The sequence below is a fragment of the Nyctereutes procyonoides genome, unplaced genomic scaffold, assembly GCF_905146905.1.
Source record: "Nyctereutes procyonoides isolate TBG_1078 unplaced genomic scaffold, NYPRO_anot_genome, whole genome shotgun sequence".
Lineage (NCBI taxonomy): Eukaryota > Metazoa > Chordata > Mammalia > Carnivora > Canidae > Nyctereutes > Nyctereutes procyonoides.
In genome coordinates this window covers 44241302-44256638 of record NW_026575020.1, presented here as the reverse complement: position 1 = coordinate 44256638, position 15337 = coordinate 44241302, and the positions used below count along the sequence as shown (strand labels likewise).

Here is a 15337-nt window from a genome sequence, read left to right as displayed (position 1 = left end):
TCAAGTGGCTCCTGACCGAAAATAAAACCTTGCCTAGTTTTGCTTACAGTATGGTCCCAAGTTTTCCACTAAATATTTCCACTTTTACTAGAAGTCACATGGTAGGAATATTAGATCAAACCCTTTCTTACGGTCAAGGGAGTTCTGATAAGTCACTGTCAGTGACTGCTAATCCTGAAGCTGTTGCAGGATTTGAGTAGGCAAAAAAAATTCAATCATTTGAAGAACAGATAAAGGAGAAGGGATCATAGTAATCCTGTGTTTGATCTACTATCAAACAGAATAGGGTATTCTATAAATAAAGTTTTATTAGAACACATCCATGCTCATTTGTGTACATATTGTCAGCGGCTACTTTTCTGCTACAGTGGCAACAACATTACATAGTTGCAACCCAGACTAAACAGAGAGTGTGGCCTGCAAAGCCCAAATTATTTACATCTGCCCCTTTTAAGAAAAAGTAAACCTTTGGACCATGTGGATAGCAAGCTAGGCAGGATTTTATTTTAGGTGGGGAGTGGTGGAACAGTAAAATAAACTTTAGAACATAAAGAGAAAACAACAACACCTCTTCCTGTCTACTTCAGATTCAGAGTTCATTGGCTTTTACCTTCTCTTGCCATTTGGATTATAGCTCATACAACTTAAAAATTTTATTTGGTTTTCAAAGTACCTTCCTTGTACTTGTTTTATTTACTTCTCAGTAAACTTTTAAGATGTTAAACTTCAGTTTGGTAGATCAAGAAAAGGCTTAGAAAAGTGCTTTTTCTCAGGCTGAATGGCTACTGAATTTATAAATTCGAGTCATCTGGTGCCTGCCCTTCGTTTCACTGTAACATGTTTCTTCCCCGCCAGGTTAATAAAATAGAGAAATCAGTTTTCTGTGCATTCCTAGACTTTGGCTGCAGATGGAGCCATCAGGAAGACTTAGGAATGGGATCCCTGGGTGGCGCAGCGGTTTGGCGCCTGCCTTTGGCCCAGGGCGCGATCCTGGAGACTCAGGATCGAGTCCCACATCGGGCTCCCAGTGCATGGAGCCTGCTTCTCCCTCTGCCTATGTCAATGCGTCTCTCTTTCTCTCTCTCTCTCTCTCTCTCTCTCTATCATAAATAAATAAAAAAAAAAAAAGGAAGACTTAGAAATAATTCTTGGCTTACTCTCCTAGGATCATAGTGTTGAATTGTGTGGTCTCATATTTGAGTAAAGAAGCCTGAAGCCGTAGTTAATTCTGATTCTGATAAAGCCTCTTCCATTCTCGCTGAGTATCAGCTTATAAACATGGTGATCATTTGTCAACAGCGTTACCACATACAGTTGTGAATTGCCTTCCTCATCGCCTAGTCACATATGCTCAGACTGTTTGCCTGACAACTACTGCTCTTACACTTCCTACTCCATCCCATTTCAAGCAGCTGTAGTTAGCACTGATGGAGAACGGAAGGAAAGATGGGGAGATTCCTTTCTCTGATCTTTACTTTCCTGCCTGCCTTTAAGTACTTTTTCTGTCTCCCTGTCTCGCATAGCTCCTTACCATGATACTGCGGCTTGGGCAAGAGAGTTGGTCATTAAATCTCCTTACAAGACTGTAAAGGAGAATATAAATATTTTATTATTTCAAGTAGGATGTATGAACATATTTGCCTGTGGATAAATTAGACTTTATGGATTGACCTGGGGAACACAGTTACCATATCTAATATTGTTTTTGTTGGAATAATTTTGCTTTGATCCAAACAAATACCACATACCAAATGTTTGTAAATTTGTAAGATTTTCACAAAGATGCCCAACTCCAGAGAGCACCATTATTCTGTGTGAATAGCACCTTCTAAATATTGAGATACCCATATATCATTGTGTAGAATAGTAAGTAAGAGTGAAGATTAGCAGCCAGTGTAATACTGTGTGGGTCAAACACACATGCACCTGACCTCTTGACCATCCGTTTACAACCTCTTCTCTAGAAGGTACTTAGAGATGGCAGGATTTTCAAGTAGTTTAGTAATGTTTCCTAACCAGTTTGTAGGTAGGGTGGTGACCAACTGCAGCTTTTAATCCTAGAGTTCTGTCCTCCATGTCGACCATACACCTCAGCTGTTCACATTAAGTGTGGCTAGAGATGAAAGAATTTGAGGAGCTGTGTGCCTGGTGGGAAGGTGGAGGCTTTAGGGTGTGATAACTCTTTAGTACTCCAGGGAGGAGGAGCTTGCTTCCTTATCAAGCCAGTTAATCCTTAGCTTGAAATAAAAAGGATGTTTAAACCTTTGTGGAAAGAATGTTAACTTGAATTTAGGCTTCATAAGAGCACCACCTGCTGGCCTTTGAAGATCTATGCTATTTTGAGAGAGTTTACCAAGACTGGTAGATATAAGTCTACTGCAGTTTACCAGCAGGAGGAGGAAGTGAGTATTATAGAAAATTTGCTTGAGAAAATGGTGGAAAGTAATGAGCAAAACAGTCAAGTGAATCATGGAATGTCAGACCCCGGTGAGCATGAAGTCAAGGTGTTTTCATTTTGTCTGAGGCAGTAGTAACTTAAAATGATGTTAGTTTCCTTCTATTTCTTATTTCCTGTTTCAACACTTCTGTTTTCCTGTTATTGACCCTATCAAGCATCTGCACCCTCTCCTTTGATAATGGCACTTTAATGGCATGGCCTATGTGGGTATGGAACGTCTGAAGTCCTTTAGCTGAATGGGTCCCTGTTGTGTTCTCTTCCATTTCATACTTTTTCATTGCTTACTTTCAGGTCCTGCATATCTAATCCATTTCAGCCCTTTAGCTCTACATGGATCTCAGGTGTTATTACTTCTACTTAGAGCATGAACTCAGACCAGCATTTCCTAAGAGATCATTTTTGTTCATTAACTGGGAGATTTAACTGACTTCCTGTTCACTCTTATATGAAAGCAGTTAAACACATAGCATACTTCTACCAAAGTATAACAGCCTGAGTCCTTTCAGCAGTTTATTATTATCCCTAACTGCTTCTTCATTGGGTTTATAGGGGAAATTGCTCTTGATTGTGCTGAATATCTCAACTCCAAGGCACAAGGTGGTATTCTTCCAATTGTAGCAGCTTCTACTTCAGGGCAATCAGGTGAGGGGAGGGGATTAGGTATGGAGCTGGAGTCTGAGGTAACGTGTGCTTACTCTTATTGATTGATATTGGCTTTCTGGACTTAACTCCATAATTTTTAAAGATGCACCTGAGGTCTTAGGGGTGCAGTAGGAAAGAGTGTTATGAGTTTAGCTTTTGCCTGCAGCAGAGGGAGAGCTAGAACATGTGTGCTGAGATGTTACCTGCCCAGACCTAGGCCTGCCACCTCATTTTACAGATAAAGCTAAAATCCGGCTAAGTGGTTTGTTCTTATTTTCACGTTTTACTCAGTGATGGAATTAGGACCTGAATCCAGGCCTACTTATTTCCAGTCCAGTGCTATTTTCCATTATAAATCAGGTCGCTCATATTCCTTCCTACCTCCTTTTTTCCTGGCTTAATTTGTAGGTTTGGGAGAGCAATGACAAGGGAAAATAAAAGGGAAAAAAATGAAATCATTAGTCTTTTGTTGTCCCATTATATAGACTTTGCCAATTTTTCTGTTGATAAGGGGTGTCCTGGGATATAGAGGAAGTGTTTTCCCCTTTCTGAGGCCCTTTAGACATTCAGCTTAGCCCAGCTTTCAGAGTACCTCCAGACAGTGTTTTACTTTCTACATACCCTTTTCCCTAACCATTCTGAATTGCAACAAAAAAATATTTACCAGTAATATGTCAATTCCATTTTTGATTATTAATGGGAAATCCTTTTTTTAAACATTTGACTTTCTTTGGGGGGGGGATCAAACCCCAATCAAGTTTATTGAGGGGCTTGGGGGAAGAGTGGAAAGATTAGGAGGAATATGTGGTCTGGTTAGTATCTCCCTAGCTTTCAGGTTGCTGAATGCTGACCTTTATATTTTAAAGGTTGGGATAGATGAATTTGTTTTTAAGTGTAGAAAAGAAAGCATGATTATGCAAAAAAAAATTTTTTTTTCAGAAGACAGCACTGCCCTCACATACTATTTCTCAGTACTTGTGGACATACAGCAAATATTTATTATCTTTAAAACTTTAGTAGTTTTCTTAGTTTGACTGCCGTAAGGTCCAGTGGTCTATTCTCAGAACTAGAAAATAATATCTTGTGCTGAGGTTCCTTGCCCATTGGGGGAAAGCATCCCTGAGAACAGAACTATTTTATTCATTCAGGGATATATGTTCATTCCAGTTGTGAGAAGCCTAATGTTCACATTTGTCCCTAAAGTGTCATGAAATCCATGGTATATACTATAGGGAAAGGGTGTTTGAATGAACATGTTTTATATTTTAAAACGGAGCATAATGATGTTTACACCAAAATGAGATACATGTTGTAAGTTAATTAATTCTCAAGTATAAGGCCAATAAAATGAAAACTGCCAAACACTGCTGAAAGGAAATTAAAGAAAAACAAATAAATAGATATACCACATTCATGGATTAAGAGACTTGGTATTGATGGCAGAACAAAAGGCACTTCTCCCCAGATTGATCTGTAGAGTCAGTGTAATACACAACAAGCTCTTTTGTTTTTTGGGCTTTTTGCAAAAGCTTAAAAGAAGAAACAAACCCTACAATTAGGGAAGAATCCGATTCCACTTTATCTACAGCACCAGAGGTTAGAATACAGTTGAGTGACAGCTTTAAAGAAAGGTCTGAGAGAAAAATGGTTTCAATCTAGAAATACTTTTTCTAAAGAAATTACTCAAGGACACATTCTCAGGAAAATAAAAAATGAAATGATAGAAGAAATGGTAAAACAAAAAATAGTAAAAACTATTTAAAAGATTAATTTTGATATTGAATATTAACTAATCAGCGAAAAAAGAAATCTCTAGGTAAGGGATGCCTGGGTGGCTCAGTGGTTGAGCATCTGCCTTTGGCTCAGGTGGGATCAAGTCCCACATCGGGCTTCCTGCATGGAGCTTGCTCTCCCTCTGCCTGTGTTGTGTCTCTGCCTCTGTGTATGTGTCTGTCTCTCGTGAATAAATAGTCTTTAAAAAAAAAAAATCTCTAGGTGAGAGGTAAGGAGCTAGGAGGGGGCAGATAGTACTCAGTAGATAATAAATATTTGTTGAATGAATATATCCTGATTAACTGTGTTGATAGGATTAGGTTTAAATGTTTTAGTGTCTAGAAAACTTCATTGATCTACCAAAAGGTGTTTTTAAGTTGGGATGTTTAACTTGAAAATAAAAGGCAGAATCGACTTGCTGGTGAGTAAAGGAATGACTTTCAGTGAAGTTCAGATAAACAGATCTTCCATATGACAGTGCTTGCCCTACTGGGTCATGCCACTGAGCAAATAGAAGAAGGGTGTGTGTAGATCCCTGCCCACTGGAGAGCCGGTTACTGGTAAATACATCTCAGTTCTTGAGAGAGGAGCCCAGAGGCCAGGTGTCTGGACTAACCTGCAGTGTTTCATGTTTCTTGCAGATGTTCCCACAAGCCTGCACTTCCAGAGCATGCTGAAATCTCAGTGGCAGAACAAGCCTTTTGACAAAATCAAACCTCCCAAAAAGTTTTCACTTAAGCACAGAGCACCCATGCCAGGCAGCCTGCCAGACCCAACTCGTAAAGACAGGCACAAGTTGGTCAACTCCTTCCTAACAACAGCCAGTAAGTTTCAGGGGACTGACTTAAGTCCTTCAATTATTTCTCTATTTCTTTTATATTCTCCAGTTACTGTTTGCTCTAGTGGTATATTGGGGTTGGGAGAGGCAACTGACTGATAACAAATTCAGCTCACAGTCTATTTCTACTTGTCTTGGATGTTCTCAGATGGATTTTGAAAGATATACCAGACACCACGCATCTCGGGGCAAGACCCAAAGTGCTCGATGAACAGCTAGCAGTGGCATGGCATTGGTTCCATCTGTGGGCAGGCTATCTTCTGTAGCCTGGTGTCAGATTTCTCTGGCTGAGGGCCCTGTGGGCTGCCTGGCCTATCCTGGCCCTTGTGCTATTTGCCAGGAGCTTCAGTCCCAGAGGACTCTCCTGCTGCCCTGGGTGTCTATCATTGGCCTAGAGAGAACTCAAGAGCTCGGAACTCAAATAAGAAAAGTTTGAGAGAAGATTTCACAGCTCTTTTTCTGTTCCCCTCTTCAGAGCTGTCCCATCACCAAACCCGGCCTGACAGGACCCACAGGCAGCACTTAGACGATGTGGGGGCTGTGCCTATGGTGGAGCGAGTGACAGCGCCAAAAGCAGAGCGCTTGCTCAACCCACCACCACCTGTGCATGACCCAAACCACAGCAAAATGAGATTGCGAGACCATTCATCTGAGAGAAGTGAAGGTAGGGCCAGGCCCGGCACCTCTACCTGCATTTGCATCTGCTCAGGGCTTTCTGGGGCAGCCTGGGCTTCTCTTAATTGCCCCAAGCTTTGTCCTTCACTTTCTAGGAAGGCAGAGTAGAGGGACCCTACCGCTTGTAAATGCAGGTTACTTCTTACTGCTGCAGCAACCTTTGCCCAGCCCCCTACCTCCCATCAACCAGTTTGCTTCACCTTTTTATCCTCTAGGCTTAGAAAGCATTATTGCTTTTACTGTGTATTGCTGGCATTTGTAGCTTGTGCTGGAAGTAGAGCCAGTTGAGGTAGCCATATATTGTTTTTTTGTTGACCTGCAGTGTTGAAGCATCACACAGACATGAGCAGTTCGAGCTACTTGGCGACCGCCCAGCATCCACCACATAGCCCCTTGGTGCGACAGCTCTCCACCTCCTCAGACACCTCTGCTCCCACCAGCTCTAGTCCACAGGTTGCAGCGAGCGCATCTGTAAGTACCTGCGTGGAGATGGCTGGACAGCCACTGTGTGGTTACAGCTCCTTGGGTGGCTCTGGAGTGGAGTTTGAGCCCCGGTACACTTGGGAGCATTCAGCTCCCCATATTGTGCTATTTTTTAAGTTAGAGGGGCTGGTATTTGACCTGGTTTCCATGGTGGAGAGCTTGATGCTGAGCCAGACTCTGAAGGTGGTCTGTGACTATTCACAATCTGTGGGGCTAGGTCTCACCCAGCACTCAGCAGTAGCATGGCTCTAATCCTGTTGGTCCAAGAAGTTCACCTGAGAAGGAGCAAGTAGAGGACAGATATTTAGGAGTAGTGGAGGCGTTCTTCCTTATTTTTACTCTTGTGGGTGGGTCTGGAGTCCTGAGAACAGGCCCTGCTGTCAGGGGACCTAGAAGGGAGGGGAGGAGGCAGGGCCTTGCTGGTGGTGCACCTAGAACGGTGGGCTCTCCAACCCCCATTAGCTTTCATGGTGCCTTTCTCTACCCCAAAAGCTGTTGGCACAGCCATTCCAGACACATACTCCTGCTGATTTCATATTTTAATACCTCACTCTGTGCCTTCTCAGACACATACCTAGAGCTGCTTGGTGACCACTGATGGGTTCTTTCTGTGGTGATTATTATAATAATAGTGATAGGGATAATAAAGTGTTTCTTGTGTCCATTCTGCATGCTTTACCTGTGTTCTAACCTCTTTTGATCATGGTAACGCCCTTTGAGATGTAGGTGATATTAAGGATTTTTACTTTGCAGGCAGGGAAACTGAGGCTTTTTGCAAGGTTAAGTAAATTGCATAAAGGGAGGTGACTTGTGAGGGTCATGACTGCAATTCAAACCCAGGCAGTGTGACCACAGAGCTAGGCTCTTCCACTGTTCCACTCCTGTGGGAGCCTGAGGCTGGGCGTCAAGGAGATCACTTATGTAAGTGTGCAGGTGCTGTGAGTCCCCCTCAGAGTGGACATCCAGGAACATAGAAGCTTACAAATGGGCTCACAGTGTTCTCTGTCATTGCTCTTAAAAATCAGCCTTTTCCAAATGACCTCTTCATTCTTCCTTTCTTCACCTCCCATACCCACAAATTTCTCTAAATAGGTGTAGTAATCTATCACAAACTCAGTTATCCATTAGAGGGTGTCAGACAGCTAAAGGACTTCAGTCTGAACTCTGAGATCCAGCAGTTGGAGAGACTTCAGTGTTTTCTCACTTGCCAGCTCTCATGTGTCCGGAGGACGTTACTTTAAGGCTTGGATCATTTGAAATTTTTTCTTATTGTCAAGTACAAATTTTATATCTTTGCTGACCCTTAAGGCTCTCACTGCCTGATGTTTTCAAAGAGTTTGGATTTACTGAATAAAAAGAATGGGGGTGCCTGGGTGACTTGGTTAAGTGAAAATCTTTAAAAAAAAGAAGACAAATGATAGGCCAAATACTGAAAATGAGAAATGGGGGGGTGCGGGTTGTATGTGTGGTAGCACTTCACAAAAGCTGGTGCACACCTCGGAATCCCCTGAGTGGCTTTTGAAAAAGAAAGAAATCCTTGAAGATTCTGATTTGAGTCCAAGGAGAAGCCCAGAGTATTTTTCGTTTTTTCTTTTATTCTTTTTTTTTTCTTCTTTTTCACTTTCTTTTCTTTTGGCAAAGCACTCCTTATCTTGCTTCTGAGGAACGACTTTCCATTCGTATCATTTTGTTCTGCCTCTCTGGCTCTAATCAGGAGAGGGCAGTTGAAATAGATCAAATGAGTGCCTGGTGGAGGCAAGGCTCCATCCTGTTGACCTATTTTTTTTTGTTGTTTTTTCCATGGTAGAAAGCTTGATGAGGAGGCCAACTCCAGGGGTGTTGCCTTCAGCCCACTCCCATCTCTTTCCCTTAAAAATGCTAATAGGCCCAAGAAGATTCAAGGAAAACACCCCGTTCCTGCCAGCTTCACATTCATTCTTGACCAAGATGTAGGGAAAGCTATCTCTTGAGGCTTCATTAAGGTATGCTGCTATTAGTGGGATATATAATTTCAACAGAGATGTGGCAGTGGCAGAGGCTTTCAGGTATGAGATCACTAAGCCTTAACTACAGAACTCAGCCAGGCAAGATTTACAGAATTCTCTTCAACCATTTTAGTTCTCCAGTTATTCTAAATTTGTGAGGCAGTGGCAATCTGTTCTCATTTGATAGAGAAGGAAATGAAAGTGAAAAAGTCACAGTGGTAGGCTGAGATCAGAGGTGACAGCAGCTGAAGTCTTGTCCCAGGAAGCACCTTGCCTTTTAACATGAAGACTGTCGTGAAGTGATGGATTGAATCAATCCTAATGTTGCCCTGCAGGAACAGAGTAAGGTGATGAGTTGTAAGAAACAGCCTCTTCCTCATCTTGGTTTGCTGACCCCTTCCCTCTGAGCTGACCACAGTTGGGGCTTGGGTTTGAATACAGTCCTTCAGGTGTTTCCAGCTTCATTGTTGTCATGGCAGCACATGTGTCATCCCACTGTTTCCCTCTGGCCTCTCAGTTGCCAGTGTCTGTTTCAGGGTGGGGTGTTTGCCATCTGGACACAAGCAGCTGGTGGACTTTTTCCTGCATCATGGCCTTCAGCTCCCTGCTTTAATCCTCCTCTGCCTCCAAGCTGCTGTAGATGCCCACCTCCTCCTCTGACACTAGGTCCTTGTTAGTCTTCTTTCCTAAGTTTGTGTCAACCTGTAGAAGGAAGTCTCCTTTCTCCAGGAATCTGAGCTGTGTAGCTAGGGCCACTTCCTCTGTTTCCCTCCACTCAGCTCCACTGATAGAGCTAGAAAGCTCTCCACTCTTCCCCAAATATAAGAGCCAGAAGGAGGGGAAATCACATAGGGCTGAGGAGATGGTGGGTACAGACTTAGCTGAAGAGTTCAAATTTACAAAAAGGATGTGCTTTCATGATGTCCAAGGTTAGATGATCGATTGAGTGGGGCCTGTCCTCTGAGATCTTTTCAGGATCTGGGAACTCCTCTAACCTGAAGAGTCCCCACTAGGCTTAGTTAAGCATTGCTTTTAGGAGCCACTAAGGGACTAAGTGATAGAGATAACGAGGAGAAGCAGAAAGGATGACTATAAAGGAGGGGGCACAGTTAAGGTGTATGTGGAGTTGGAACCGTGGCACCTATCTTGAGGCCCCAGGGTGCTCACCCCTGCAAAATTCATTAGAAGTCTTCTCTCTTGTGAGCCTATGAAAGAACAGACTTTCATGTGAGCGGGAGTGCCTCCTTGTGGTCACCTGGCAGCTCTCCAGAGGACACTGTAGCTGGAGACCATCTCCTCAGTGGTGGGGGAGCAGGGAGGGCTGTTGCAGGGCTCCTGCCTCCGCCCCAGGACCAGGTGTCTGGGTTTTGGCCATCCTGTTTGACGTCGTATGTAAAAGGTATATGATTTTTTTTTTTTTAAGATTTTATTTATTTATTCATGAGAGACACACAGCGAGAGAGAGAGGAGAGAGAGAGAGAGAGAGGCAGAGACACAGGCAGAGGGAGAAGCAGGCTCCATGCAGGGAGCCCAATGCGGGACTTGATCCCGGGTCTCTGGGATCAGGCCCTGGGCTGAAGGCGGCGTCAAACCGCTGAGCCACCCACCTAGGCCGCCCAAAGTTGTATGACTTGACGTTTGCAGATTTGCGCCTCCCTTTTAAATTCACCTTTGTCTTACAGCAGCCAGTGAGGAGAAGAAGGGGAGAGAGCTCATTCGACATTAACAACATTGTTATCCCAATGTCTGTTGCTGCAACCACTCGTGTAGAAAAACTACAGTACAAGGAGATCCTTACTCCCAGGTAGAGGCCACCGAGAAATAGCTCCTTGCCCTCTTCTTCCCGTTACTGCCCTTTCCCCTTATTTTTTCCCTGCACTTTGGGTTCTAGCCTTAGGTTTTGTCTTCTCTTTAAAAGAAGTTCTTCACTGATAGTGAAATTACTTCTGTCTCTCGTTATTGCATTCCATTGTATGAGCACCAGCCAGACCTCAAGCCACATGCTGGCTGTGGCCATGTTTATTTGACAAGACAATATGTTTTGAAGTAGTGAGTTTGTTGTCCACATCAAAGCAGGATTTCACATGTGAATCTTTATTTCTCGCTTTTATTGACAACTTAGGAAATTGGTCAGCGCCATATATGCACTCTCATAGGGTAGTAGTCAGCTGGTGCTGAGTCGTGCTCATCTCCTGTAAACCATTCCTTTGTGTCTGTCACAGTCTCTCAACCAGCTCCCTCTGTGTCTGTCCTTTATGGGGCTGCTGGGGCAGAGGGCAGGGTCATAGACAGGCACGCCCAGCTCTCCTTGAGCAGACACACTCAACCTGCATAGCTGCCCTGCCCTCTCACTGTTGTCCCTTCCTGATTTTGCAGCTGGCGGGAGGTCGATCTTCGGTCTCTGAAGGGGAGTCCTGATGAGGAAAATGAGGAGGTAACAGCATGGTCATTTCTCTCTTAAAAGGACACACACGCACACATGGGTGGGTACACACACCTCAAATGCCTTAAGACCTGTGGGTGTCAGGTACAAGCCCACTGTATTCCTTTCCTGATGGGAAAGAACCTAGTAAGGGCTGGGGTTGGTTCTAGAATTGCTCTACCCATACTTGAACTTGGCTTTCTGGAGGGAAGAGGGAACACTGAAACTGCTCTCTTGCAGGTTGAAGACCTATCTGATGCAGCCTTCGCCGCTCTACATGCCAAATGTGAGGAAATGGAGAGGGCTCGGTGGCTGTGGACCACGAGTGTGCCACCCCAGCGGCGGGGCAGCAGGTGACGGGGCAGGCACAGGTCACCAGGCCTGTAAGGGGAGGGTGGGCGGTAGGTTGAGCGCTCTGTCCGTGGAGTTGCCACTGCTCCTCAGTTGCTGGGTGTATCCATCCACTGATGAGGGCTGAGAGTGCAAAAGTTTCCGGGATTTGGTTGGAACAAAGAGGGTATGAACAGTCATGGCTGGACCTCTGCTAAACAGTGGGGTCACTGTCCAGTTGTGGCAAACTTGGTGTGATTTCCTAGGCTCTGGGTGTCAGCTGTCTGTGGCATTGAGGGGCCAGTTGAGGGTTGTGGTGACTTAACCAGAGGAGCTTTGGGGGCCTCACAAGTTTACCCTCCTTGGTATAGTGGAGTGGGGTGTTGTGGTCGTGCTTGAAAGAACTGGCCTGCCCTGTCTCCATTTATGGTGAATAGTGGCAGAAGCCCTCGGGATTCCTCGGAATTCTCAAGTAGAAAGATTTATTACTTTCTTGTTTTTGCTTTTTTTCCTTGACTACAGTTTTCAGAGTCTAGACTAATTTCCCTTCCCTGTGAATTCACTGGGCACTGTGCCAGAGATTAGCCCCTGGCATTGTTGAGCCATGGCTTTTCTCTTGGGACGATAGCTGCACCCAGTTCTTAAGATCGTGGTCTTGTGTACCTCCCCCTTTACACATCGGTGGGAGGGAACCAAGGCTGTTGGTGTCCATCTGCTTCAGCTCCTCTGCCTGGAATGTGCTTTTCATGCTTCCTCCACAACCCCCCCAATAAACATCCAGGGAATCCCCTCATCACCCAGGCACTCAGATTTGCACTCCCTGGTGTACAGGTCTTACAGGTCATCAGATGGCCGAACGACTCCCCAGCTGGGCAGTGCCAACCCCTCCACCCCGCAGCCCGCCTCCCCTGATGTCAGCAGCAGCCACTCCTTGTCAGAGTTCTCCCACGGCCAGTCCCCTAGGAGCCCCATTAGTCCAGAACTGCACTCGGCGCCCCTCACTCCCGTGGCTCGGGACGCTCTACGACACCTAGCCAGCGAGGACACCCGTTGTTCCACGCCAGAGCTGGGCCTGGACGAGCAGGTGAGGAGCACTACCTTTGCGTGGGGGTTGGCAGGGGCGGGGGGATAGAACCTGCTGCAGATGGGTTTGCATCTCACCTCCCACTTTAAAGGGGACATTGACCTTCTGGAGGTACCGTGGAGCTGGGACTGGCTCCTCACCGTGGCAGTTTGTCTCCCCACAGTCCGTCCAGCCATGGGAACGGCGAACCTTCCCCTTGGCATACAGTCCCCAGGCAGAGTGTGAGGACCAGCTGGATGCGCAGGAGCGGGCAGCCCGCTGCACTCGGCGCACCTCAGGCAGCAAGACTGGCCGAGAGGCAGAGGTAGCACCCACCTCACCTCCCGTTGTCCCCCTCAAGAGTCGGCATTTGGCAACAGCGGTCACAGCTCAGCGTCCAACTCACAGATGAGCGGGATACGAGAATCTAAACAGACTCACTAACTATTGGCATTAAAGCTTCAGAAATCTCTGCGTTTGATATTCAAACATCATATGCCGGAAATTTTCACAGTTTTTAGTGAATTTAAGGAATTTAGATTCTACTTTGGTATTTTTTTGTTTTGTTTTGATTTTTGTTTTGTTTTGGTTTTGGTTTCCATGTTTTGTTGTCACACACCTGAGCACTTCCTCCAGTTGGCAAACAGAAGTTCAGGATAAGACCCTGTTGGCCTGGTCCTGGCACATCCTCTGCACTGTTGAATCACTGGACGTAGCGATGTTAGATGATCCCCCCCTCTCCTCGCACCTGTGGGCAGGTGGACCAGCCTGAGCAGCTAGACAGGATGGAAAGCTCCAGCTCCACATGGCCGCTGGGGTTAGGGTGGGGAGAACAGCACGTTCTGGGCTCCTCCCCTTTTTCCTCCCCTACATCGGTGGCTTGGCCCAGCTCTGGCCCTTGTGGCTGGCTCCCTCTCGGCCATTGGTGCTTAGAGCACCCCCACCATAGCCTCTTGGCCCTAATCCACCCGAGCTCACTGAGCTCAGTCGACAGAAAGGCTTCCCCTTATCATCCAGAACTTGGAGACCTAGTTGGGGTCTCCTCTGCATTTGGTCATCTCTGTTTTGACTTAACTGCAGTAACTAGCTGCGGCTGCTCAGGTCCCCACCCTGCCCCTTTGTGCCCTGTCGTCTGCCCCCCTACACATACCATCTGCACATCCGGACACACCAGTCCTTCTACTCGAACATTTTTACCACCTGTCCTCAGCTGTGAAGGTAGGATTAGGGCTACTTAACTTCCATTCCCACTTCTCTGCAAACTAGGGGGTCAGAGACACGAGCAGCCAGCTCCCCTGTCGAATTCTGTCGCAAGGGTTCATTTAGTGCTGTTTCCTTCACATCCACTTCCCCGTCGGTGTCAGGCCGCCTCTTCCAAGCTCCCCTTGCCTGTGGAACGTTGTCTGGTCCTAGCTGTGGTTCCCGTCGCTCTCTCCTCACCCCCTTGGTTAACCTTGTGCCTGTCTCATGTATGATCACATCACCAAAGGGGGGGCAATAAGGACTTCTTTATTTTTATTTTTATTTTTTTTTTGTTGCCATTTTGTAATCGTATAAAAATAGTAGACAAACTGCTTAATGGTTGGGGTTTTTTCACAATTTTCAACATTAGTGATTTTTTTTTTGATTCTGTTTGCAAGTTAAAGGGTTTGTCATTGTTTCTTTAAAAAAACAATAATGCACCATATCCCTATGCATAAAGTGCTTCTTCTATTTATAAGGTTGAAAATTCTGAATAACCCTTTTAGCATTGTTAAAAAAAAAAAAACAAAAACAAAAATGGAAAAAAAAAAACCTTGTATTTTGTAAATATTTTCTTTTCCTGCTTTGAGCTGTGTATTGGCAGCGAAACATGTAGCTGTCTTTGTTCTATAGAAATGCTTTTCTTCAGAGAAGCTGATCTTTGTTAATGTCTTGATTCTGTTCGCAAAGCACAGACTAGTGCTTAAAAAAAAAAGGAAGGAAAAATTGAAAAAAATAATAAAAAAAAAGTTACAGAATGTTGTGTCGCTGGGCCTTTCTTGCCATCAGACCCAGTCTGTATGGCAGTGATGGCAGCTTAGGCCCCTTGCCCTGATGGAGCAGTCCTCTGCATGCCCGGACTTGCTCTGAACCTTGGGGAAGTCTCCATTCTGTCAACTGGGTACCCGGCAGGGTCACCTGATGATGGTCACTGGGGCGAGGATGCAGTGGGGGTCGGGGAAGGTAAGAGGTGCCCGGAGGACAGCATCTCTGTAGGAAGGTAAGAGGTGCCCGGAGGACAGCATCTCTGTAGGTAATTTTTTTGTTGGATGTAAGAGATTGATCACCTCGATGTACCTTCCTTTAGTGAAACCGACAGTATGACATTTTATATCTGTTCTAAATTGTTCAATTCTAAATGGAAATTTGACCTCTTGCTGTCGATTTTTTTCTGGGGCTGGAGTCAATGAGAATGTATGTATTTTGTAGCATTTTTCTGAAGTGGCTAAGTGCTCAGTTCTCTTTGTACAAGACAAGTAGGCAGGCCTGATTCCGCCTTTACTCTTTCTTCTAACTGATCATGGCAGTCAAGTTGATGCCAGCAGGGAAGCCCCGGTCCTAGCAAAGAATGCCGTGAGTTTGGAGGTAGCATTTTGTCTGTCCGGTGCCCTGTTGCTTCTGTGCCTGCGGTGAAGATCTGCACTGT

At 45.2% G+C, this 15337-nt stretch overlaps 1 protein-coding gene across 5 annotated transcripts in view; it reads left to right on the top strand.

Annotated features, from left to right (window-relative positions):
• The window catches only part of KANSL1 (KAT8 regulatory NSL complex subunit 1), a 186342-nt gene extending 171673 nt beyond the window's left edge, over positions 1 to 14669 (top strand). For 4 of the 5 annotated variants that reach the window (XM_055321504.1, XM_055321517.1, XM_055321512.1 and 1 more), the window contains 8 exons: positions 5515 to 5697; positions 6187 to 6375; positions 6709 to 6857; positions 10537 to 10658; positions 11231 to 11288; positions 11517 to 11629; positions 12438 to 12690; positions 12854 to 14669. In XM_055321504.1, the coding sequence (XP_055177479.1) occupies positions 5515 to 5697; positions 6187 to 6375; positions 6709 to 6857; positions 10537 to 10658; positions 11231 to 11288; positions 11517 to 11629; positions 12438 to 12690; positions 12854 to 13081 (1295 nt within the window). In that variant the 3' untranslated portion in view covers positions 13082 to 14669. The remainder of the gene's footprint in view (positions 1 to 5514; positions 5698 to 6186; positions 6376 to 6708; positions 6858 to 10536; positions 10659 to 11230; positions 11289 to 11516; positions 11630 to 12437; positions 12691 to 12853) is intronic. The other variant, XM_055321532.1, reaches the window with a different exon arrangement.
• Positions 14670 to 15337: the final 668 nt, after the last annotated feature.